The sequence below is a fragment of the Danio rerio genome, chromosome 4 (genome assembly GCF_052040795.2).
Source record: "Danio rerio strain M-AB ecotype USA chromosome 4, GRCz13ab, whole genome shotgun sequence".
Lineage (NCBI taxonomy): Eukaryota > Metazoa > Chordata > Actinopteri > Cypriniformes > Danionidae > Danio > Danio rerio.
Genome location: NC_141024.2, coordinates 57632307 through 57659011, shown reverse-complemented (window position 1 = coordinate 57659011; position 26705 = coordinate 57632307). Strand labels below are relative to the sequence as shown.

General features: G+C 35.8%; 1 protein-coding gene across 2 annotated transcripts; it reads right to left on the bottom strand.

Annotated features, from left to right (window-relative positions):
• Positions 1-866: 866 nt before the first annotated feature.
• LOC137491414 (uncharacterized) lies at positions 867-25341 on the bottom strand. 2 transcript variants are annotated; one of them, XM_087249229.2, is made up of 3 exons: positions 25299-25341; positions 23843-23992; positions 867-9730 (listed from the first exon to the last, which is right to left on the bottom strand). In XM_087249229.2, exons 2-3 carry the CDS (start codon positions 23925-23927, stop codon positions 8778-8780), a joined length of 1038 nt encoding a protein of 345 aa, XP_087105355.1. In that variant the 5' UTR covers positions 23928-23992; positions 25299-25341; the 3' UTR covers positions 867-8777. The 2 variants fall into 2 exon arrangements, with proteins under 2 accessions (XP_087105355.1, XP_087105356.1); XM_087249230.1 differs by lacking the exon at positions 867-9730 and adding an exon at positions 10286-13829.
• Between the last annotated feature and the right edge of the window lie 1364 nt (positions 25342-26705).

Genomic DNA, 26705 nt, shown 5'->3' with positions numbered 1-26705 from the left:
AATTCTGTCCAGCGTTACAAGATGAAATCAGGATTTAGCAGAAGATTGTCATGGGTAGGGAAGATATTACAGTAAACGGTGTCTAACTCTTTAAGTGGCACTTCATCAGCTAGGCTAGCTCAGTCGGTACAGCATGAGACTCTTAATCTCAGGTCATGGGTTTGAGCCCCACGTTGGGCGTTTCTGATGCCAATCTCTTTCTCTCAGCAAACTTTCATAAGGGTTCATATAGCAGACCTTTTGAAACAAAGTTCTGTCTTTCTACCACTGTAGGTGATCTTTTACTAAGTCTCTGTGGCGCAATCGGTTAGCGCGTTTCGCTACTAACTGAAACGTTGCTCGTTCAAGCCCACCCATGGACGAATTAGGCATTTTGCTGCCTTGCAACTGCTAACACGTGCACTAGGCATATATCCTGGGCCACATTCTGTCCAGCGTTACGAGATGAAATCAGGATTTAGCAGAAGATTGTCACGGGTAGGGAAGGTATTACTGAAAACGGGGTCTAGCTCTTGAAAGGGCTTTGCATCAGCCCGGCTAGCTCAGTCGGTACAGCATGAGACCCTTAATGCACCGTGAGTTAACATGAACGCACAATGAACAACTGTATTTTCATTAACTAACATTAACTAACATGAACAAATACTGTAGTAAATGTATTGTTCATTGTTCATGTTAGTAAATGGATTAAGAAACATTAACTAATGAACCTTATTGTAAAGTGTGACCAATTACTCTATATATATATATACATATATATATATATATATATATATATATATATATATATATATATATATATATATATATATATATAGGTTAGAACAGAGAATGTGTTAGGTTTAGGTTTAGTTTTTTTTTGAACAATCTTTTTATTGAGATGTAATACAAATATGACAGTGTAACATCACAATCATATTTTACATCTTTTTTTTTCAATTTAGAGGAAAAAATACAACAATAAAATAAAAAATAAATAATAAAAAGCATACAACAACAAAAAAAAGCATAAAAAAGAAATAAAAAGGAAATGAGAAAAAAAGGGGTGGGGGGCACAGGGTGTTTGAGTTAGTAACAGATTATCCTAGATACAACAATTGGAAGAAGTTGTTGAAAATACAAATAATCTATAGAAGGCATGAACCAGATCATCAGATGGTTTGTTTAAATAATTCTTTGGAAATAGGGGGAATATTTAGATATGCTTAGTCAATGTCAGTTTATTTCGTCTTTTCCTGTTCCATTTAATAAATTTCTGAAATTTGAATTTGAAATAAGATATATAAAGGGTGCCCACATTTTCTCAAAAACAGTAAGTTTGCCTTTTAACATGTATGAAATCTTTTCTATAGCTAAACAGAAGGACATATTATTGATCCACTGTACAATAGATGGCCTTTCCATTTTCCTCCAGTACAAAGCTATTAGACGTTTTGCTTGGAGTATACTTATATCGATAAGTTTACGGGTGCTGCTGTGGCAATCAATATTTTCATAAATAATTCCCAAAATTAACATTTCCGGTTTCATGGGCAGTTTTACAGATACCATTTCAAAAATGAAACTAGCCACCTCTTTCCAAAATTCCTGTACCTTTTGTAAGCTTTGCACCTTGATGAGAGGAAATATAGCTCCTTAACTGAAGGAATTTAAAGAAATGTTTTTTGGGAATATCAAATTGTGTTACAATTTCTGCAAAAGACATTAGATCGTTTTCTTTATATAAATCTTCAATTTTTTGCAGCCCTTTGTCAAACCACATTTTAAACCCTCGGTCAGATCTAGCTGGTTTAAAACACTTGTTTCCCCATATTGGAGTAAGGCATGATAAGGTATTGCACTGACCTACATACTTATTAACATCATACCAGACATTAATTGTATTAATTAGAATAGGGTTAGAAGATATAATATTTTTGTCTTTTCTGAGAGATTTAATGTCTGCTGAGTAAAGATAGAGATAAAAGGGTAATTTAGATTTTATAAAAGAGGATTCAATATCCATCCAAGGAGTAGAAGATTTAGAGGAGAAATAGTATAAAGTAGATCGTAACTGTGTTGCCCAGTAGTACCATTGTAGATTGGGAAAGTGGAGACCACCTTTATTATAAGGTAAGTATAAAAGTGATAACCTTATACGAGCTCTTTTATTGTTCCAGATGAAATCCGTAAATAATTTCCGAAGGGTTGTAAAAAAAGAAGACGGAGGGCTGAGAGGGATATTTTGAAACAAATATAATATCTTAGGTAGTATGCTCATTTTTATAATGTTTATACGTCTAATTAGCGAGATAGGAAGCTTTTTCCATCTTTCAATAAGTTTAGAAATGGTGTCCAAAAGGGGTTGGTAATTAGTCAAAGATATATTATCTATGTTAGCCATTATTTTAATTCCTAAATAAGTAAAAGAATCCACCACATTAAATTGTGTCACGGCTGGGATATGATTATCATCTTTGTTTAGCAAAAGAATACAAGATTTAGATTGGTTTATTTTGTAACCAGAAAACTGACCAAAGTCAGTAAGAAGTTGTATTAGAGAGGGAACCGAATCGGACAGACTTGTCAGGTATAAAATTACATCATCTGCATACAACGAAATGTTCAAATCTATAGTGTCTAGTTTGATGCCAAGTATATTGCCATGGCACCTTATTGCGATGGCCAGTGGTTCGATTGCTAAGATAAAAAGAAGGGGTGAAAGGGGGCATCCCTGACGAGTACCCCTTTGAATGTTAAAAGGTTTAGAGGCAATATTATTAGTGAGCACTTCAGCCATAGGATGCATATAGAGCAACTTAATCCATTGACAAAAATTATCACCAAGTCCAAATCTTTTAAGGACCTCAAATATATACGGCCACTCTACCCTGTCAAAAGCCTTATCAGCATCTAAGGACAGAATGGCCGTATCGCAAGCCCCCTTTTTAAGATGCAAAACATTAAGCAAAGTTCTGACGTTGTGAAAACCTTGCCTGCCCTTGATGAATCCATTTTGGTCTCTATGTATTATCTTAGGTAGAAGTGTCTCCAACCTCCTTGCTATAATTTTACTTAGTATTTTGACATCTGTATTAAGTAATGAAATTGGACGAAATGAGTCGCATTTTGTAATTAATTTATTAGGTTTAGGTATTAGCGTAATGAGAGCATGTCTTAAAGATTCTGGGAGTATACCATTTGTAAAGGATTCTTTAAGCATATTTAAAATGGGTCTGGTGAGTTGTTTTTTTTTTAATTTCTTGTAAAAATCCACATTAAGGCCATCTGGTCCTGGTGTTCGACCTGCTGTTAAACTGTCAATAGCTTCTATTATTTCTTCTTCTGTTATGTCCATGTCTAATGATCTTTTTGACTCTTCAGAGATATCAGGTATAGATAAACTATTTAGAAATTCTATTTGTGTACTATTATCTGCATATTCAGAGGAATATAAAGTTTCAAAAAAGCATTTAAAAGTGTCATTTATTTTAATAGGGTCTACCGTGATATTACCACAATTATCTTCAATGGAATTTATTGCTTCTGTTTAATTCTCCAAGCTAACAATTTACTTGCCTTTCACCTTGATCGTAAAAATTTTGTCTTAACATCATTAGACTAGCTGCTGCTTTTTTAGCAGAAAGTTCATTATATTTCGTTCTAAGATTTAGTAGTTCCTGATTAATGTTTAGGTCATTTTTGCTTGATAGGTTTTTTTCTATAAGTTTTATTTTAGTATCTAGATCTGTCAATTCTTTCTTATACCTTTTTGATTTGCTACTTGTAACACTTATAATAACACCTCTAATGAAAGCTTTAAAGGCTTCCCATCTGACACTGGCTGAGGTTTGTGTAGTGTTTATATCATAATACATGTCTATCTGTTCTATAATATGTTTATTAAATTGGTCATCTAAGAGCCATTTGGGTTGAAATCTCCATTTTGGAGGGCTTCCCAGTAATTTAGGATCAATATAGGTAAGTGATACAGGGGCATGGTCTGAAATTACTAGAATCATATGATCAATCAACAATATATGGCATAAGTGTAGCTGAAATAAGAAAATAATCAATTCTAGAGTGAGACTTGTGTTTTAGAGAAGCAAGAATATTGAATATCTTTAGGGTGTAGCTGCCTCCATACTTCAACAAGGTTTAAATCCTTTATAAAATAGCCAAGGGTTTTTCTAGTCTGTCTGTGGGATTGATCAAGGCCTGATGTACGATCTCTAACTGGATCTAATGTACAATTGAAATCTCCTCCCATAACATAATATCCAGAAAGATTGGATATGGTTAAGAAGAGGTTACTATAAAATTTGGGGATGTCATTATTAGGGCCATAGACATTAATAAGATTCAATTGTTTAGATAATAATGACCCTTGAACAATTACATATCTACCTAAAGGGTCCTGTATTATTTTATCTATCTGAAATGGAATTGATTTGTGGATCATTGTGATTACCCCTCTTGCTTGAGAACTAAACGATGCTGCATATATCTGACCTGGCCATCTATTACTTATTCTACCTATGTCTTTGGGCATTAAGTGTGTTTCCTGAAGAAAAACAATTTTACATTTTAGTTGTTTTATTCTAGACATAACTTGTTTGATTTTAGAGAAAGTATGTAACCCTCTACAATTCCAAGAAACAATTTTAACCTCAATAATACCAGTCATATCCTTCTATATTGTAAAATGATCCAAGCTTCTTCCATATTTTAAAACGTAAAAAACCCTGTACGTATAAAGATGAGTCATAAAACAAACTAAAAACAACAACAACATAAACATATTCCGATTTTAAATAGAAAATAAAAATATACTTATACATCACAGCTGTGAATTGCCGAGAACCGCCAGCAAATCCAGGCTCTTCTTTGCTTCTAACTTCCTTAACTAAATCAACCCAATTTAACTTTAGGTAAAGCAACCGTAAAGTACGATAGATCGCATCGCATTTTACCCCAGCTTATTAATTTAAATCGTCCCATTCTGAGGAGTTCGACATAATGTCTTGAATATTGCACACATTCATAAAGTGAAAACAAAGTTGAGAAAACAGCACCTGCTTAGATGTTCATTAGAAAGTCGTTAACTTCCGATGAATTTTGAAAGACATGAGCATGGCCATCAGTGGTTACTCGGAGGCACGCTGGAAAAAAAAGAAGAATCCATAAATCAGTCCCTTAGCTCGCAGCTTCTTCTTTACTTCGTCGAACTGCCTCCATTGTTTGTTTACTTCAGCAGAAAGGTCCGGAAAGAACATGATTCTGTGATTCTGGAATAGTACCTCTTTCTTTGCTCTGGCCACACGCATCACGCGTTCCTTGTCTCTGTAATACAGAAACTTTGCGATCATCACTCTCGGAGTTGCTTTTGTATCAGCTGCAGTTTGGCGCGCATAACAGATCTTGTGGGCTCTTTCTATGGCCAGTGGTTTTCGAAGTGGTCCCATGTCCAGCGCTTCAGGTAACCAGCTTTCTAAGAATGTACATACACCATTGCCCTCGGATTTTTCTGGTAAACCAAGAATCTTTAAATTTGAGCATCGACTACGATTTTCCAAATCGTCAATTTTCCAAGTTAGTGAGGTAATTTTCTTTTCAAGAGCGGTAGTAGCTGATTGAAGAGTGGAGACGGAATCTTCAGTTTGAGATATGCGTTCCTCTGCCTGCGTTAGTCTTCCGAAACATTCTGCTACATGGGTTTTGATATCGTGTACGGCTGAGAGGACAGTTTCGAACTGAGAGGCCATGTCAACTTTCATCGAGTTTATTGCTTGTATAATGCCACTTATTTCAGCGTGTAAATCGCCAGGTTGACCTCCGCAAAGCGGCAACGAATTTTCTCCGCCATTACTTCGCACTTCTTCCATGCTTTCGGAGTCAGATGTAATCTCTGTAGTTTCGTTTTTTCGCCGTTTGCTTTGCTGGTTTAGGTGACATCTTAAGCAGTGTTCAGTCTTGAATAATTTGAGTTTGAATGTTAAGTAAAACCGGGATAAATTTAGGATTTTTAAAGATATGTTACCGCTGGGCTAACTCGTGCGTCTCTTCAGCAAGGCGCCATAGCCGGAAGTCCGAGTTTGCTTCTTTTAATCGGATTTATTAACCCATTAATATTCAAAGGAATTACTTTTTATTTTTGTTTTTGCATTTACTGAAATCAGATATTATTGCGAAGATCACGGTGACTGGAACAGAAAAACACAAACATAAAATCCTGAACCAAATAAAAAAGCATAACGAAAAAGGTCTCCTAACCTTAAAGTCTTAAATAACTTCTTAATGTGAGGGGAAAGCCTTCCTTCTCCAAAGGGCCCCTCTCCTTGCTGTGCCTATTGCACAAAACATGTTAACAAGTATAATCAGCGCCCATATCTGGCAATATTATATTCTTTTATTTCCAGCAAGGTTTTCAAGTTATATATTTCTACTAATTATAGCAAGGGATTTTAAGTGTATAAAATTGAATTCCTTTATGTCTTCCTACCAGTATGGTACTCAATGACTCGAGTCTTGGTGTGTCGTTGGTCAGTTCGGTTAAATATCATTCTTTCCTTTAAATGATTTAAATGTCCATCTGTAAATCAAGTCAAGAAGTTTTACCAGCCTCTCGGAGTTCTTTGTTAGGATCTGTCAGGTTTTACTCTTCTTTCAAACAGAGCTAGTGTTGTCCCTTTAAAAGTCACAGTTTTCTCTTCTTCGATGTCACTCCAAACTTTGCCAAAATCTTTGTTTCTCTTTCCCAGAAATTCCTATAATAGTTTCTTCTTCGTTGTTTATTAGCCCTTTTTCTTTCAGATTTTTTGATGCCTCTGTCATCGAATTGTACATGACCTGCCCGTTTTCCAGAAAAGATTCTAAGTTTCGCCGGCGGTGATGATTGGAACTTAATCCCTTTTCTTTAAGAATTTTTCTTATTGGAGCAAAAGCCCGTCTTTTCTGTTGGAATTCAGGTGGGTAATATTGGTCAAAGAAAATCCTTTATTCGTTCCAGTGTATTACTTTCTTTATCCATGCAAAGTGGAAGACCAGGGGCCTCATGTATCAACGCTGCGTACGCACAAAAACATTGCGTACGCAAGGTTTCACGCTCAGAATCGCTCACGTTTGGATTTACTAACAATGAACTGAACGTGGGAATGTGCGCAGGTTCACGGCAGCTTTTTGGCAGGCGTACGCACATTTTTTGTGCGTGTCTGTTTTATTTCCATTGGCGACTCCTAGAGGCAGTTGTGTTAAATTCTTCTCTACAAAGTGTCTGAGCCTTGCAATGGCAGTTGTATGAGACGGGTTCATCTAGTAGGTATGTAAGATTTCCATACCATACAGTTGACCAGCTAAACATTAAAGCACAATTTGCAGCGGTCGCCTGTTTTCCCAATGTAATCTGAGCGATCTACTGCACGCACATTGCTATAAAGACACTATCTGAAGATAAATTTGCATGCGTGAATCAGAAACATTTCCATTCAATAAATGTGCAAATAAAATATGATGCACAAACTTATTAATGATTCCTACTAGTCTTTCTCGTGATAAATAGTAGGCAAAATATGATATGTAGCGGGGGGGAAAAAAGAAGATAGAGTTCATCAGACGCTGGATTCGAGCCGAGTTCATGCTCGAACGTGTCAAAACATGATCACATGCGTCTTACGAGCGCGCCACTGAGACTGTTCAGAATACTGCAACAGTTTACAGATATAAATCAGACTATTTCTTTTCTAATTCACTCAGTGCGATGTTCAGACCCAACTGTGTCAACCGCATCAGCTAAACTCTCCCACTCTATTTTTTTTTCTTTTGTTGTTAATTCCGAAAAACAAACTTGCAAATAACACCGCTTTTCTCCGATCTACCTCCGAAAGCAGCACCTCCAATTCACATTCTGTTCAAAGTTTCTCTTTTTGCTTGATTTTGCCATTGCTTTTTCGTTGGGTTTTTCCATTAGCATAGTCATTAGCATATTCATACAGGGGAGGAGGCAGGGAGGGGTTTTGTGCTCGTGCATGTTGCGCTCAGTTTCACGTTCATTCGGATGTACAAAAGAATATGCGTGAGACTCGGCGTACGCAGTGTTTCATACATCTGAATTTTTTTCTGCGTACGCACATTTACAGCTTTGTGCGTACGCAATGTTTTAGTAAGATTTCCACGCAAGTCTTCGTACATGAGGCCCCAGGTCCTTCGTTTTGTTTTTTCAGTAAGAATATCAACGCTGATCTAGGGTGTGTGTCAGCAGGTTGTTTTGGTCCGAGTACCCAGTGACACCATTGGATTTTAAGGTCCAATTCATTAAGTGACAGTTTGTTTTGCAATGCAATGCTAGCTGACAGGCTATCAGCTATCCTGTCCGTCTCTGATTTTTCATCTGTTGATTTCTCGTTTTTTTCAGGTTTCAATAGTTGTTTTGTCCTAGCCTTTTTGTTTTTGTCCCCCTTCATGTAATTTAAATATGGTTTAGGTTATTACATATGATGTAAAACGGAGGATTAATACCAGTGTGTATGGGAGCGCTCTTTCTATGCTGCTACACTTGTCTACATCATACCGAAAACCATCCCATGTGTTTCTTAAGCTACCCCGAATGAGTAAAACTGCACACACTGATCATGTCTACGGTTTCTCTCCAGTGTGAATCCTCTCATGTGTTTTCAGGGTTCCTGAGTGATAAACCTCTTACTGCAGAGTGAACACTTGTACGTTTTTTATCCAGTGTAAATCCTCTGGTGCGGTTTCAATTCTGCAGCAGTAATAAAAGTCTTCTCGCACTCCAAGCACATTTACTCTCTCACACCAGTGTGGATCTTCATGTGTTTTTTAAGGTGTGATGAGTGGGTGAAACTCTTCCCGCACCGAGTGCATGTAAATGATCTCTTTCCAGTGTGGATCCTCATGTGTTTATTAAGGTATGATAACTGGTTAAAACTCTTCCCACACTGAGTGCATGTAAATGGTTTTTCTCCGGTGTGGATCTTCAAGTGTCTATAAAGTGATGATGATAGGCTGAAACTCTTCCCACACTGAGGGCATGTGAATGTTTTTTTTCCAGTGTGGACCTTCATGTGTCTATAAAGCGATGATGATTTGCTGAAACTCTTCCCACACTGAGTGCATGTGAATGGTTTCTCTCCAGTGTGGATCCTCATGTGTTGATTAAGCGATGATGATTGGCTAAAGCTCTTCCCACACTGAGTGCATGTGAATGGTTTCTCTCCAGTGTGGATCATCATGTGTTGATTAAGGTGTGATGAGTGGCTAAAACTCTTCCCACACTGAGTGCATGTGAATGGTTTCTCTCCAGTGTGGATCCTCATGTGTAGATTAAGATTTGATGATTGGCTGAAACTCTTCCCACACTGAGTGCATGAGAATGGTTTCTCTCCAGTGTGAATCCTCATGTGTTGATTAAAGGATGATAATTGGCTGAAACTCTTCCCACATGGAGTGCACATGAATGGTTTTTCTCCAGTGTGGATAATCATGTGTTGATTAAGGTTTGCTGAGTGGCTGAAACTCTTCCCACACTGGGTGCATGTGAATGGTTTTTCTCCAGTGTGGATCCTCAAGTGAATCTTAAGTTTGCTTTTGCTTGCCAAACTCTTTCCACACTGAGTGCAGGTAAAACAACCCTTGTCTCTCACTTTTAAAATACCATCAGTCTCTAAATAAGTTTTGTCCTCAATTTTGACACGATGTTCCTCCTCTTTACTCTCTTCATAGTCTTCAATTAGGTCTGAAAAAAAATTAAGTTTTTAGTAAATCATTAAAACTCATCGAAAGCTGAAGTGAAAAGGCTCTAAAACATTGTCTACACAAACCCTAATTTTAATGCACATTAAATGTAAAGACATAGCAGATCATATTTAGATTGATCTTGTCATATAAACCTCCTGGGGCCCATTACACACATTCCCATTTAAGTGTATTCTTATATGATAATTTTTGGTCATATTGATGAGACATAAATTTGAAAGCTGTAAATGGCCAGTTTTTCTATTTGTTTATATTCGTAATCACTTAAAACAACATGTTTTTGTAAAACAGATAGGGAATGTTTTTAATTCTGTGCCTGAATGGTAAACCTGTCAGAAAAAAAAACAGCTGAATCTCTGAGTATTTGCCTCACAGACATGAGACATATCTGCATAAAGCCTTAAATCTAAACCTTTAAATGACAAATGTTCTAAGGGTTAGTAATCTGCAGTGCAGAATTTGAACACTTAACAGTCTCAGATCATCAAACAAATGTAAATATTAATCAAAGAGAACACAATTAAACACATTGTGCCGTTTTTAAGGTTTTTATTCTTAAAAGGAAAACAAAGTACTGAACTACATAGCCTTGAGTGAAAATGTTTTTCCCCATTAAAACATAACTTTACTTTTTCACACCGGCTTCAAGTTCTCTAGCCACACCCAGACCCGATTACTACCACATGTTTGCAATCAATAAATCACCTAAATATGACCTATCTGACAAAGTGAAGTAGACCAAAAGAGCCTCAAAAGCTAGACATCATGCCAAAACATAAAGACCTTTAAATACAAATGAGAAAGAAAATACTTGTGTCACGAGTTAAAAAAAAAAGTGAAAAACTCAAATGCAGAAAAACAATGTGTTTGGGGAGTGAGTCCTGGAATAAGCAAAAGTCAAAGTAAACATCTGATCAGGTGAGCACTGAGAAAGTGCCGTGGGAAAAAACAACCAGACACTCACTCACTTGCATTCCTGCACACAAATACAGGGTGAGAAACAAAATAATATGCACACAGATGATTGATAACATACTGACAAACATGAAGGGAAATGATGTTGTATAAACAGGAAAAAAAGGGAATCGAGAGCTCCTGTGACTGCAAATAAAAGCAGATAACGAAATAACCTGTAACCCAGAACAGAAGAGAGCAAATCTGTGAGGTATGGTGACAGTACCCCCTCCCTCAAGAATGCCCCCTAGCATTCCCTTAAGACTTACTGTGGATCTATTTAAACTGATCAATGAGAGAGCGGTCCAGAATATTCAGAGCCGGAATCTAACATCTCCCCTCTGGACCATAACCCTCTTCCAGTATACCCGATACTGATAATCTTTCTACCTCTCCTCCTCACAACAAGGAGCCAGTGCACTGTGGATGTGAATGCACCCTCAACCAGTCTGGGACGCAGAGGTTATGGGCTGCAGGGGGAGAGAAGAATGGGCTTGATCTTGGACATATGGAAAAAACAGATGAATGTCTTTAAACGTAGAGCTTAATTTGAACAAACACTAGACTGAGCACCTTGATAATAGAAAAAGGTCCAATAAACTTGGGTCTCAATTTATGTGAGGAAAAGCTGAGAGGAATGCCTTTGGAAGACAACCAGACTTTCTGACCACACATATATAGAGGGAGCAAACGCTTCATTCCTATTGCCAGTCCTTTTCTGGTGATCCTTCATGTCTAGAGGCATCTCTGAATGAAAAAATGCATAAGGAAACAATGGCATCTGGTTTTTGGGAAGAGAATACGCTTATTTCACACGGCCACCATTTTAAACAAAAAACCATTTTAACGAAAGCTAGGCTGTGGTGGGAAAACACATGGAAGTATAGGATCAGCACTGTAAACATTGCAACAACTAGCTGTGGACTACAAACCTCCAGCTGTTGCCGTGATTTCAAAGTGCAGATGGTGCCTGGCCATTGGTCTGTGGATGGTGCTCGTTAGAGGCTAGTAGTCGCCCCCAGCTGTCGGCAGAATTCTGCCCAAAACCTGGACACAAATTGCAGACCCCTGTCTAAAACCATGTCAACTAGGAGGCCAAGAATACGGAACATGTGGTCCAAGACAATGGCTGCTGTTTCCCTCGATGAAGATTATTTGAGGAGTGAAATAAAGTGAGCTGCTTTAAAAATCTGCCCAATACAGTGAGGACTACTGTGTTGCCACTGAATGGTGGTAACCCAGTGACAAGCCAACAAAAACTGACTAGTGTTCCACACCATTGAGGACCACCAGAACCATTAACCCCATTTCCACTATCGCACCTAAAGCGAGGGAGCCCAGCCCAGTCGTGTTTCCACTGTCACTTCCAGGGCCTGATCAGGCCAAAGCTGGGCTTCTTTGGGGCGAAAAATAGGCTATAGCCTATTTTATTACTTGCTCTTATGTCCTAAAAACACTTAACACTCTCCTTTCCTTTCGTTTTTAAATAAATTGCTCTTAGTCATTATATTTTCTAAACTTGAGGCCCTGGTATACTGAAAACTAACTGTCCTGGAGCTCCACCTTCCTTGATGTGGAGTGTCTTCCCAGTGATTTGTTTCTCATTCAGGGAGTAAGAAGGAGAACATCATCCAAAACAACACTAGCTACATGAATACACTGGAGAGTGGAGAACAGATGTGTCCACACCTGTACAATCACTTGCAAAGAGATTTTAAGCTGCTGAGATGCTGTTTGTCAGATGTTTATGAAACTATTCTTCTCTCAGCCGCCAGCAATGTTTACGGTAAATGCGATGAGCGCAACACATTTACAACCCCACCTACTGCAGTGTAGGAAAACAGTATACCATCACTCAGCCTTTTCAAACATTATTCAGACATGAAACATCCTGTGCTTATGAGAAAATGTTTTGCTGCATTCATGTCATGTGTTCAACTTTTTGTCCAATTGTAAAGACACTGATCAGATCTGTACAGTTTCTCTCCAGTGTGAATCCTCTTTTGTGTTTTCAGATCTGTTAACTGATTAAACCTCTTGTCACAGTGTGAACACTTGTAGGGTCTCTCCAGCGTGAATCGTCTGGTGCAGTTTAAATTTGAGCTGTAATAAAAGTTCTCGCACTCAAGCACATATACTCTTTCACACCAGTGTGGATCTTCATGTCTACATTAAGGTTTGCTGATCAGTTGAAACTTTTTCCACACTGAGTGTATGTGAATGGTCTGATGAGTTGCTAAAACTCATCCCACACCAAAGCTGCAATCACACTAGAGTTTGAGCATGAGAAATTATTTTGTACAATGCTGCGAAAAGGGGTTAAACAAAATGATTAGACATAAATGGTTTCTCTTCAGTGTGGCTCATCATGTGTCGCTTAAGGGATGATGATTGGCTGTAATTCCTCCCACACTGAGTGCATGTGAATGGTTTCTCTTCAGTGTGGATCCTCATGTGTAGATTTAGGTCTGATGAGCAGTTAAAACTCTTCATACACTGAGTGCATCTGAATGGTTTCTCTCTAGTGTGGTTCCTCATGTGTTGATTAAGGTTTGATGAGCAGTTAAAACTCTTCCCACACTGAGTGCATGTGAACGGTTTCTCCCCAGTGTGGATCCTCATGTGTTGATAAAGGTTTGATGAGCTGCTGAAACTCTTCCCACACTGAGCGCATGTGAATGGTTTCTCTCTAGTGTGGATCCTCATGTGTTGATTAAGGTGTGATGAGCAAATAAAACTCCTCCAACACAGAGTGCATGTAAATGGTTTCTCTCCAGTGTGAATCCTCATGTGTAGATTAAGGTACGATGATTGGCCGAAACTCTTCCCACACTGAGTGCAAGTAAATGGTTTTTCTCCAGTGTGGATTTTCATGTGTAGATTAAGGTGTGATGATTGGTTGAATCTCTTTCCACACTGAGTGCATGTGAATGGTTTCTCTCCAGTGTGGATCCTCATGTGAGTCTTAAGAATGTCTTTTCTTTTAAAACTCTTTCCACACTGAGTGCAGGTGAATTGATTCTTGTCTCTTCTTTTCAAAATATTATCAGTCTGTAAATGAGATTTTTCCTCAATTTTGACATGATGTTCCTCCTCTTTACTCCCCTCATTCTCTTCAATTAGGTCTGAAATAAATAAATAAAACATTAGTTTCCATTAAGTCTTAAAAACTATCAAAACTGAAAAGTGAAAAGACACTGGCTACACACTGTAGTTTTAATGCACATTAAATGTAAATAAATCAGATCATATTTTGTTTGGTCCATTAACATGTACACATTTAAGCAGATTCAATTCATCTTTATTTATCTAGTGCTTTTACAATGTAAACTGTCAAAGCAGATTAAAATAAAAGTTATAGTAAATGGGCTCTATGCACAAACTCTGCTGACGTGTTTCCAGTAGAATATCAGTCAGGCTCTTCCGCATAGCGAAATCTGATAGTGGCGATTTCGTTCTACAGTGAAATCTAATAGCGGCGAAACTTAAACAAATCAGAGCATGGCAAAGAAGGAAGATTGAAGGATCTAGTGCCAGTGGATGCTCAGCATCTGAAACATCATTATTGTTGATTAATACACCAGATCAGACAAAAAATCACAGTGAAGAGGTGGAGTAACTGAAAGGAGACTGCTTCAATGCTGTTTTTAGTGATATTAAAAGGTTCTAAAGGTACAATTAAAAATAATGACCTAGAATTTAGCCCAGATGAAAGTAGTAACAAGTTGTAATTGTATTTTATATAAAATAATATTACATTTTTAACCATACTATAGTAAATTATATTATACTGTATATACTGTATACATGCATATACACACCCGCAAACATTCTAGTATCATGTAAGAGGCAAATAACAAACTATAACAAATATGTTAAGCACAAGTATTTATATGCAAAACCTAATGCATTTCTATCCGATTTATACATTTACATCCTACAACATCTAGAGTAACGCGTTCAGAGTAAGAGCAACTGTGAGGGAGAAGCCATCCTTCACAAGACTATAGGTCCACACTGAGCATCTCATCCGCAGGGTGAAGCAACAAGCTGGACAGTCATCATCTCTTTCTATTACAGCGAGCATCAACCAGATTTACACAATGGCTTGCCTTCTGCCCAACAGTAAAAGCTTAAGCTAAAGATTAAAGAGTAGATGATGAAGCTAAATTTACTCATGTAAAAAAAGATATAAACACAAACTGAATATAATTTCTATGTTGTGGTCTGCACTGCAGGAATATAAAGTTGTCAATATAATAGACATTCATTTTCAATGCATTAATATAAACATGTAAACATAAATAACAGAACATTTTGAGTGAACATTTGCTCTGCATTATTGTAAATATATAAATCACTTTAGATTAGATTAGATTAGATTACTTGCACTAATGTAATTATGCAGAGTTTATTGTGCAGAATTATGTGATGTACCACCTCCGCCTTCAAGCAAAAATCAGGCAGGCAACTTCTGTCAGACCCCCAGTGATGCTCAATAATGCAAAATGCATTTGTTTCAAGTAGCAAAAATGTAACAAATGGGATACCCTCCTAAGCTAATTTTCAACAAGGAAAACACCAAACTATCTAAATATAAGTAATTAGACATTTACACTGCAGCATAAATATAAATAAAAAAAATTTTGACACGTGTAAATTTGACAATTTTAAACAAAAAAAGTTGTGTGAGTGTGTTTGTTCAAATCTGCAGTCATCTTGACAGGTAAAAGTAAAAAAAAAAAAAGTTTGGCTTCACCTGAAACAATTTGATGTTATTGTAGATGAGCTGGATCATCATGTCATCCCGAGTATAAATAACCTTTCACTCAAACTATGCAGCTTATCTGACTTCACTATCGACCTGAAATGCTGATCTCCCGTCACTCCACCCTTATAGGACAGTGAGAAATAACCCATTGTTAGTAACGTTTATACTAATGGATATTGACGACACAATGTACACATACATGTAAATAGATAGACAGGCAGATGGATAGAAATGATATAAATATAACATAAAAATCAATATGAACTATGAGGAAAAAAAGATATGGCTAGCATTTAATTGCTTTTCTTATATATAGCATAATAATACTCACCCTCAAACTGATCGATGCAACTCGAAATGTAGAATTTTAACCCCTTTTTTTCTTTGCTGTTTGGTGTGACAGCTCTCTGTCTCACGATTCCATTATTGTCCTTCATGGTAATGCAAGGAAACTTTTATAAACAACGAGTGTAGTCTATCATCATCACCTGCGCCATCCGCTTACAGTGATCGTGGTGCTGTACCAGAAGTTGACATGAGGGCTAATCACAAACGCGGAAGAGATCTTGCATAGAGTCCATTAAAACTGTGTCAGTCGAGGGGGCGCTGTCGAGCGTGATGGAGTAAACACGTGTTTTCAGCTCTCCTATAAAATCTTTAAAAATTGTTATATTAACAGCTGTTTAATGTCTGGGAATGAACAGTATTTGTTCTTGCAAACAAACAGAAGACCACGTTGATTAAATACAGTCAAGGATGGCAGCGAATCTCCATAAATACAAGTATTCTGGCCCTACCACCGTAAGGCCCGAAGCCTCGGGGCAGAGTAGTTCCAGTGAGCCTGGATCTCCTTCTGGACGGCCTGACGATACAAATACTGTCTTCGAGAAGGTAAAGGCGGACATTCTCTGCTCCTTAAGAGTGGACAAATAATCTGTAATAACGAAAAAATTAAAGAACGCATTGAAAGAGGATTTTGATGCACTTAAATCTGAACTACAGGCTATGAGACCCGAAATCTTGATTAATGCCACCGCTGTGCGTTCTGAAATTGACCAAATAAAAGAGAACATAAAGGATGTCGAGGGAGGACTCTCAACTTGGTCAGACGAGATGGTCACTCTCCAGGCAACTGTAACTAAACTCACAAGACACGTCGACGACTTAAAAGAAAAATGTGAAGATATGGAAGGGTGCATAAGAAGGCGGAAATATGCGCGTTACTGTAATCTCCGAGCTCCCGGGATCAAAACTACAGCAGTATTCAAACTGCTAAAAAAAACTGCTTCAAATGGACAGAGATGTCAAAATTGACCACTCACATCATAGCCTTGTTCCAAAAAGGCCAGGGGACAAGCCTCGTACCATAACCGCAAAGTTACATTACGATGGAGATGCCGTGGAGATCTTACAAAAAGCCAGAGAACGCACACTGCTCATTCACAACGTTAATCAAATCACCATCTTTCAGGATTACGCCGCCAATGTTGCAGGGGCAGAGCAGTCTTCACTGATGTCAGGAGAGCTCTTCGGGGGCGACAGGACGTGCAATATGGACAGCTTTTTCCGGCAAGGTTCCGAATTTCACACAATGGAAAAGAAAAGTGGTTTCAGATTCCGTCCGAGGCAATGGATTATGTGAAAAAGAAAATCATATCTGACAATCAATCTAATAGTTGACACTTATTCTACCTGAAGATTACAACACTTAACGATGAGTATCCTGCCTTTAAACTTATTAGGTGATAATCCACTCTCGACTCCTTACGTTGGATTTGACTGATCATTACAATTGATTTCCCTGAGGTATTTGTTTTCTTCCATGGAATGAACGGATTAGCTAACTTTATACAGCAGTTTTTATGCTTGGAAAAACACGTCTCTGTTTATGAAGCTGTTAATTTTGAGTTTCAAAAATTATGGTTCTGTAGGAGTCTGAAACACTGCATACGCCGAATAACACGCATATTCTCGTACATTCGAATGAACGTGAAACTGAGCGCAACATGGAAGAGCGCAAAACCCCTCCTTGCCTCCTCCCCCGAATGAATATGCTAATGACTCTACTTTGGCAAAACCCAACAAAAAAGCAACGGCAAAAGCAAGCAAAATGAGAAACTTTGAATAGAATGTTAATTGGAGGTGCTGCTTTCGGAGGTAGACCAGAGAAAACTTGTTATCTGCAAGTTTGTTCTCCGGAATTAATAACAAAAGAAAAAAAAATAGAGTGGGACAGTTGAGCTGATGCTGTTAACACAGTTAAGTTTGAACATAGCACTGAGTGGGTTTAAAAAGAGATAGTGTGATTTATAGGTTTAAAATTTAGCAGCGTCTTTAACAGTGTGAGTGGCGTAGCTTGTAAAACGCATGGTAAAATGTTTTGACACATTCGAGCAAAAACTCAGTTCGAATCCAGATTCTGATGAACTCACCCCCCCCCCCCCCCAATGTTCCAATGTCTTTTTATTTCATTCTATTTTTTTCTTTTATTACTTAATTTTATTTACTTAAATATTTATTGTTTCTTTAACTTAGTAAATATCCATAAAGATTATGAGCGTAGATTTATATTGCTAAATGGCTCTATGGATAGCATTGATATATTGACTCATGAATATATATGCTCCAAAGGAGGATAGACCGGCTTTTATTAAAAAAAGTTTTCAACACAATTATACAGCATAGCTCAAGAATATTAGTAATTAGAGGAGACTTCAATTGTACTATGTCACAACACTTAGATAGACAACCCATATCCAATACCCCATGCTCGTGAATGAGTATAATAAAATCTCAATCTTCAGAACTTACGTATGACGTATGGCGAAGCAATTTTTCAAATCACAAAGACTTCACATTCTATTAACATAGCCATCAGTCTTACTCCAGAATAGATTATTTTTTTACTTCCAGAGATGAGCTGCACAGAATAACTAGTATGAAGATATTACAGATGGCCACGTCGGACCATTCACCAATAGAAATATTATGGGACTTAGGTAATAAGCATACTTCCAAACAATGGAGACCTAACACTTCGCTCCTCAACAATAATGAATTCATTTCATTTATCACAAGTGAACTTAAATTAAATTAAGTATAAATGACACCTCAGACGTATCTGCACTAATCGTATGGGACTGCGCAAAAGCATATACTAGAGGTAGGATGCACGTGAAGTTGCTGAAGTAAAGGATCAAACTTTGATGCATCACTTGCTTTTGTTCATATCTCGAACAGTTCTACCTATTATAATTTATTAAAATATTAATGACAGCAGAACATGGGTTGCTCTATACATATTTTTATTATGGCAAGAATAAAAGCAAAAAAAAAAGTACACCTTCTAAAAAAAAATACATGTTTCTTTAAATTTAGCCCGCTCCACAATTTACACATTACTGTCTGGCTAGTTTCTCTCCTCTTCTTATGCTAAAAGGCAATAATGGTCCAACAATTCTGACCATTATCACCAATAAAGACTAGAAAAACAGGGTATCAGTATATTGTAAGCCCATAGGCTCAAATAATCCTTTCCAGTTATCTGTGTGTTTTGTTTTCTTGGAGTTTCAGTGCACTTTACTGATGCGTATCTAAAAACAGTTCGCGGAGAGAGAAGAGAGAATGCTTTTTGGCATTATAATATTATACAGTTAATGACGGTATGTAAGAGTCTAAATGTTGTTGTTCTGAGTTTGTATGTAGAGCGGTCTACAAACTTTTTGCGAGTGTTTAAGCTGGCCTCTGCTGATAAAACTGCAAGCTATCAACAGTAAACTTTCTTTTAATTGAATCTCTGACTCCTGCTCTTTATCTGATAGGCTTGGTGTCATGGCTTTGCTGTTAAAAAATTGTGGTTATAATGAAAGTCAATGGGTCAAAAACAGCCAAGAACATAATGAAAGGGAATAGGGCTGCACAATTATCATATTATTATCATGATAACGATATTTGTGGTCCACAGTCAATAATTAAATATAGTCATGATTTTACAGTATAAACACCCAGCCATTATTTTAATGAGTGGAGTTTACAGATTGTAGCGCAACACAAGCATGAGGTTACTGCGTCTAGATTGCAAGTGTTTTTTTCGAGGAATGTAATGGTGATCAGGTAGCCTTTGCTTCTGTTCAATTCACCTTTATTTGTATAGCGCTTTTACAATGTAAATTGTTCAGTCCAAACTTCCCAAGGTAACACAACAAACCGCATTAACCACCTTAAAAGCCATCACAAAGTGGCTGTCATCAGTGTGTCAAGTGTAGGAGAATTCTCCTTTGCATTATTTATGCATTACTAATATCACTAAACAAGACAACATTTGTTTTATAAGTTACCAAATATCCACATAGATTCAGCAGTTTCTTTTTCAGATGCATTTGCCAGTCTATAGACAAAAGACACTATTCTATAGTTTCAATGTAAAAAAATTAAAATAAAAAAGAAGTCATTGTGGCCCTGTTCACACGGGTATTCAGGTTTGTTTTCATCAATCTGATGCAACTTTTATTATTTACAAGAAAAGAAAATGCAACTAAAATTTTCAGATCAATTAACTAACTTAATTAAAAGACTAGCCTTTTAATACATGTAATAATGGAAATAATAACTAATTTCCTTTATTTCCGATTAGACGATGTACTTTATTCAGTTTTAATAGATATATATGCTTTTTTTTAAAGTAACATTTGTTTAACAAATATTTTAAATGGCATTCAATTGCAACATTTAATTTTTTTTCCTAATGCTGATATTGGTTGGGTAATAAAGCATGATTTAGTTTAGCTTGCATGTGTGGACATAGTTTGATGTCTTTACCTAAAACTTTAAACATTTATTTAAAATAAAACTGAAAGAAAAAAGGAGACTAACATTTAATTTAAACCACTTGTTTGGTTCTTAAACCATGATCTGCCTGCATTAATGTAAACGGTATCGTTGCCTAACCTTCATTGATGAAATTGGTAATAGCCCCATGAATTATGACATCCTGGCGCCGGTGATATTTTATAGTGATACTTTATTTTTTGAGAAGAAACAAAAGTGGAAACTGTGGATGAAAACCTGGCTGGGATGACGGCGATAACATGAATTATCTTTTCTTCAACGAGAAAAGATCGCAGACACGACACCGTGACAGCGTTTATTATACAACGCAGGTCGTGTTTATGATCATTAATATTAACAACTAATATTAATAACATATCAATAACTCCTCTCACTTTAAACTTTACCTTTTAGAGCTTGTTCTTGTTGGCGCAATATGGGTTTATTACATGTAGGCTATGAATCGGATTATGAAGAATGATTAAAAACATGCTTTTTCTTTGTTGCATCCTATCTGTAAGGTGTTTTATTTATTATTTATTTATTTATCTATTTTTAAATAAAAAAACAAGCCCTGCAAATAGTTCCATCCAAATTATTGGTTCGCCTTTCTCGTTCGCCACGAATCCAAAATGTTCCCAAATAGGCAATGTAACAGGTTTTCCAACGAGTTTCATGGCTGAATTTGAACTCGCTGAATCGCCTCTAATGTTATATTCATAAATGTAGTCCTTGGCAACATCTGTAACAAAAAAAAAAGAAGCCCAGTGCTCTTTTTTATGTCACTGGAAAACGACTGATTCAGCTGTTGTGCGCGAGTCGTGTTGCTGTCGATGTTATAATTGTAATTTTAAAAATATTATGATATTCAAGATCTGTAAAGTAATACAGCTCTGGATTGAACCAGCAACCACAAGTCTCCTCCATCATTAAAAGTTTGCTATAGTCACCTTGACGATCCAAACACTGCTGTCACCTCAACAGAAACCCTGCAGTGCTTTCATTTGATTGAAGAATAAAAAAGACGAGACTGAGGTTATACGCTTTTTCCCGCTTGAGCACACAGCGCGCAACATCAAAACACTCGCAGTCGTTAGTAACTATTCAACATATGCCCCTTATGCAGCCAAACTTTAAAAATATATAAAGTATTTTTTTATCGTTTAACTGATAACATTAATCGGTTACAAATGCACTCTTTCGGTTAACGGTTAATCGGTTATTTTGAGGATTCCTATAATTAAACTGCATGTGCAGGCTCTGAATTTTTTTTTTCCCCTCAGGGCCGCACGCCGGAGATCCTGGATCATGGTGCCAGAGTACTTTAAGCAAACAGTCACACTACTTGCTCTACATACAGGTGTGTTAATGACTATACATACAAAGAAAAATAATAAAATTAGAAAATATGACTTTGCAACATCAAGGATTTGGCATGGGCCAGTTTAAGATTCTGACGGTATGATAAACTAAAATATATTATCTTCTCAGAAACTTATAAAATATTTTGGAGCAGTAAACATGTCAGGCTAAATCATTCAAATGAATCACAGATTTATTAAAAAGGCACAGCAGAAAATGTTGGCGGTTTGTAAAACATTGACTTTTCCAAACAGCGGTAAACCTTGAACATGGTTATCGCCCCATGCCATGCCTAAGAAGCATAACTCTGATTTTAGGATCTGAAAGTTAATTCTTTAAAAAAGTCTCAAGCAAAAAGATTCCAATGGCGCCGCCTGCTGGTGTATAAAGAACATGGTCTATAATCTCAGACTGTTCAATGTTTTATAACAACTAATTATTTGAGTGTCCATTTCATTCAGCATATTTAATATTGGGGGCATCCACAATTTTTGACATACTTTAAACCAGGGTTTCTGCAGGTTTTACCAAATTAAATTTAAGACTTTTTATGACATTTTTAAGACCATTATGAATGAAATTTTAGACTCATAAAGGTCTAAAGGCTAAATAACTTTTCAAAATACCCAGATGAAAAAAATACTTTTTATTTGCCAAACAAATATTATAATTTAATACATTTAATAATACAATAATAAATTAATCATATTTTTAACATATTTTAGATATTTATTTTAAAAAAAATAAATATTGTGTAAAAACAAGCAAGCTCTACTTGTATTCTAAAATAAACATACTTCATAATAATAAAAAATGGACAAATGTTTTAAAAGTTTAAAAAAACTACAATAAACTAAATCTGTGCACAACAATCTGTCTAGGTCGATGTCCTCAGCAGTAAATACATGGAGCACATTTAAACAAATGTTATTGTAAGGAAAATAATTAAAACAGATAAATTATAAAACGGTGTTTTTAGGATCTAAAAATTAATTCTTTAAAAAAAGTCTCAAGCAAAAAGATCCCAATGGCGCCGCCTGCTGGTACATGAAGAATATGGTCAATATTCTGAGACAGTACAATGTTTATAATAATTAATTATTTTAGTGTCCATTTCATTCAACATGTTTAATATTAGGGGCATCCACATTTTTTGACATACTTTAAATCAGGGTTTCTGTGGGTTTTACTAAGTTAAATGTAAGACTTCTTAAGACCATTATAAATGAAATTTTAGACTCATAAAGGGCTAAAGGCTAAAGAACTTTTCATATGGCCCAGATCGAAAAGGTTTTTATTTGCCCCATCAAACAAATATTAAAAGTGAATACATTTAATAATACAATAATAAATTAATAGTATATATTTTTGATATATTTTAGATATTTCTTTGAAAAAAATAAATATTGTGTAAAACAAGCCAGCTCAACTTGTATTCCAACATAAACTTTCTTTATAATAAAAATAAAAAAAAATGAACAAATGTTTTAATAGTCTTAAAACACTATAATAAACTAAATCTATGCACAACAATCTGTCCATGTCGATGTCCTCAGCAGTAAATCCATGGAGCACGTTTAAACAAATGTTATTGTAAGGAAAATAATTAAACCATTATGATGAATAAGGTTAAAAAAAGTTTTTTAATAAAAAGTTTAAAGATTTTTTTAGGTGGATTGTTGGTGATTGTATGGGTTTTGGCCAGATTGAGTAACAAAACAAGAACAAAGGTAAATAAAGACTTGTTTAAAAAAAATAATAATAAATTTGTTTAAAAAGATTTAAGACCACAAACACAATATTTCAGTAAATTTAAGACTTTTTAAGGCTTAAAATTTTGAGTCTTCTATGAGAATACTGTTGGTCAAGTATCGCCAGCTCAGTTAAACCTTTTTAAATGTATTGTTTTTATTTATTTTATATAGTACCAGTGCTCAATGACGCTTTACAAACAGTAGGAGAACAAGAAAAGCAATAACCTTAAGCAGGTAGAGAAAATGGGAGACTAATAATACATAAAAGAAAGACAAAAGACATGAATGAGTGCTTGTGTGCGTTTAGAAGAACTAGGCAGCACACTCAGGGCTGCAAGATGGATTTAATTTAGTATTCTTATTATTAAAATAAATCTAAATGAGGATCAAATAACTGAGTTGGTCTTTGAGAATGAAAACCAACCTGTTTGTTCCTGCAGATCTTCCTGTTTGACTGTAAATGTTTCTTCAATCTTCACATCTTCACTCTCCTCTTTAATAAACGCCATCTTTATAACAGTGTGGAGATCAGTCGCTTCAGCAGGAGTTTTTCTCTGCGTTTGGACACTTTATCCTGTTTAAAATGAACAAAACAATAAAAATGTCCTATTTAAAATAATAAAACAATGAACAGAAACAAAATTCAACACTTGCTTCAACAGTTTCTATTAATGAGAGTAATTAACAAAAAGAAATCAGGTAAAACTTTCTTTAAAACAGTGGTTCTCAAAGTGAGGGGTCATAGAGGTATTGTTGGTTTTATATTCACACATTCGTTTATTTAGAATTCTCTATGCTGTTTACTATGTTACTTTGAATATTCGATCGGAATTAGCATGCAAGTGTAACTTGAAAACAACATTAGCACTGTTTATTTTACTGTGAACAATGTTGTACTTTGATAGTCATTTGCTGCTAATATGATTTAGAGCTTGCAAATAATACTTTTCTGAAATTAAATTATTAAGGGCAAAGTCAGAATGTGCGAATATAAAACCAACCTATCTCTATGAAATGGAGTACTAGTTTTAATCAGCTCATTTGTGGCTATTGTTTGAATACTTTTCTGAAATTATATTATTAAGGGGAAAGTCTGAATATCTGAATATAAAACCAACTTTACTTCTATAGATAATTGAGGTGAAGTTGGTTTTATATTTGGGTATTCAGACATTCCCCTTAATAATAAAATTTCCTAAATGTATTCTTTGCAAACTCTAAATATGTAAATCATATTAGCAGCTAATAATAACCAAAGTACAGCATTGGTTACAGTCAATTAGATAGTGCTAATGTTGTTTAGAAGTCATACTTGCATGCTGATTCTGACAGAAAATTTTCAGTAACATGGTAAACAATACAGAGACTGCTAAATAAATGAATGTGGGGGTCGCAGGTTATAGAGGTAAAGATAGAGGTAAAGTTGGTTTTATATTTGCACATTCAGACTTTTCTTTAATAAATTAATTTCATAAAAGTATTATTAGCAAACTTTTAATAGTAAAAATCATAATTACAACATTGTAAGTACATAAGTACAACATTGTTCACAGTCAAATAAACAGTGTTAATGTTGAATTCAAGTCATACTGGCAGGCTAACTCTGATCAAATATTCAAAGTAACATGGTAAACAATATAGAGACTTCTAAATGAACAAATGTGTGAATATAAAACCAACTTTACCTCTATTTTAAAGCTCGCATTACACACTTTTCTGTTTCAAACAAAAGCCCTCGGTTACTCAGAATAAAATAGTACTACGCTGTATAAAGGGTTAAAATAATATTTCCAACAGCAGGTACACAATGTAGCATCGGATGAAAAACATGAAACTTTAATTAAATCGGGTTTTATCCGTAAACATTTAAAAACACAAACCTTTCTCCAGTTGAATCAAAGCGCTGAAGCGGCGCCGCCTGATGACGTCACACACCACGCCAAAATAAAAGTCTTTTTTGTTTAGCTTTTTTGCCCCTTACTGTTGCAGTCATGACTTATTGATACATTTCTCCCTTGTTTTTCACTCTATACTATTTCTGCTCTCTCTCTCTCTCTCTCTCTCTCTCTCTCTCTCTCTCTCTCACATTTCACATTTTAGGTGCTTTATGGGCATGACAAATAACTACATTCATATTGCATACGTACAAACAAGACAGTAGTGCAAACAAATATGGATATAAAATATAATACAGAAAAAACACAGAAATAAATAAAATAAAAATAGATTAATAAAAATAAAAAGATTGATAAAATAAAATAAAATTTATTAGATCTCTCACACAAACACACACTTTAGTATTTAAAGTTGATCAAATGTTTTAATCTAAACATTTTAAGACAATTTTGAGAAACTTTTTTTAATCCAGTTCATGATGGCTTGCATGTCTACAACACATTACTTACTATTAATATATGAGAGTCTAAATCTCATCCTCATAATTATGACCCCTTATTTTCTTTTCTATTTTTACAACTTTATAGGCCTATATAGTGTTTCTTATTGTTTCAAATGAATTGTCATCTCTTATTAGCTGTGTTCCACGTTTTCTGCCATTCTTTAGCAGTTTCTTCAGTAATAATATTTCATTTACCCTTACTACCTGTTTGAGTTTCTTCTGCTGAATGCAAATGAAGAGAATAGGCTATAGGGTCAAGAAGCAGCCACTACATGGTTTAACAGCTCCTACTTTGGACATGGCTGCTTTTTTCAACATTTTCTGGCACTCAAAATGTTCTTGGAACTCGATTACAATTGAACCCCTAAAGTCACTGTCACAGGTTTTGACAATGTTTTTGGTTACTTTTCCAGAAAAACCACTGTCAAACCAAGCATCTCTGGACTCTTGCTGTCTATGACAGATGAAGGAGCTCTCTGATTTTATCTAAAGTGTCTTCATTTGCATTCTGAAGATGACCAAAGTTCTCAGGGGATTGAAACAAAAGGTAGAGGGACAATCGTTCTCGAGAGCCACATCGCACTGCTTTTTTCAAATTTATTTATTAATTTTTTATTGCAATAACAACTGGCCATTAAAACAAACAGAAATACAGAAACTGATACTCATGTGATATTACTCATTTATTCATTCATTTTCTTTATAGCTTAGTCCTTTTATTAATCAGGGGTCACCATAGTGGAATGAACTGCCAACTTATCCAGCAGCACATGCTTTACACAGTGGATGCCCTTCCAGCTGCAACCCGTTACTGGGAAACATGCATACACACTCATTCACACACACCGCATGTCTATGGACTTTGTGAAAACCAGAGCATCCGGAGGAA

What these genes read in the sequence shown, in the direction of transcription:
- LOC137491414 (XM_087249229.2), bottom strand. Translation starts at nt 23,927, where the DNA reads ATGGCGTTTATTAAAGAGGAGAGTGAAGATGTGAAGATTGAAGAAACA. An exon ending in AGATCTGCAGGAACAAACAG is followed by an intron (nt 9,731 to 23,842) that starts GTTGGTTTTCAT and finishes ATTTTTTTTCAG; the next exon opens with ACCTAATTGAAGACTATGAA.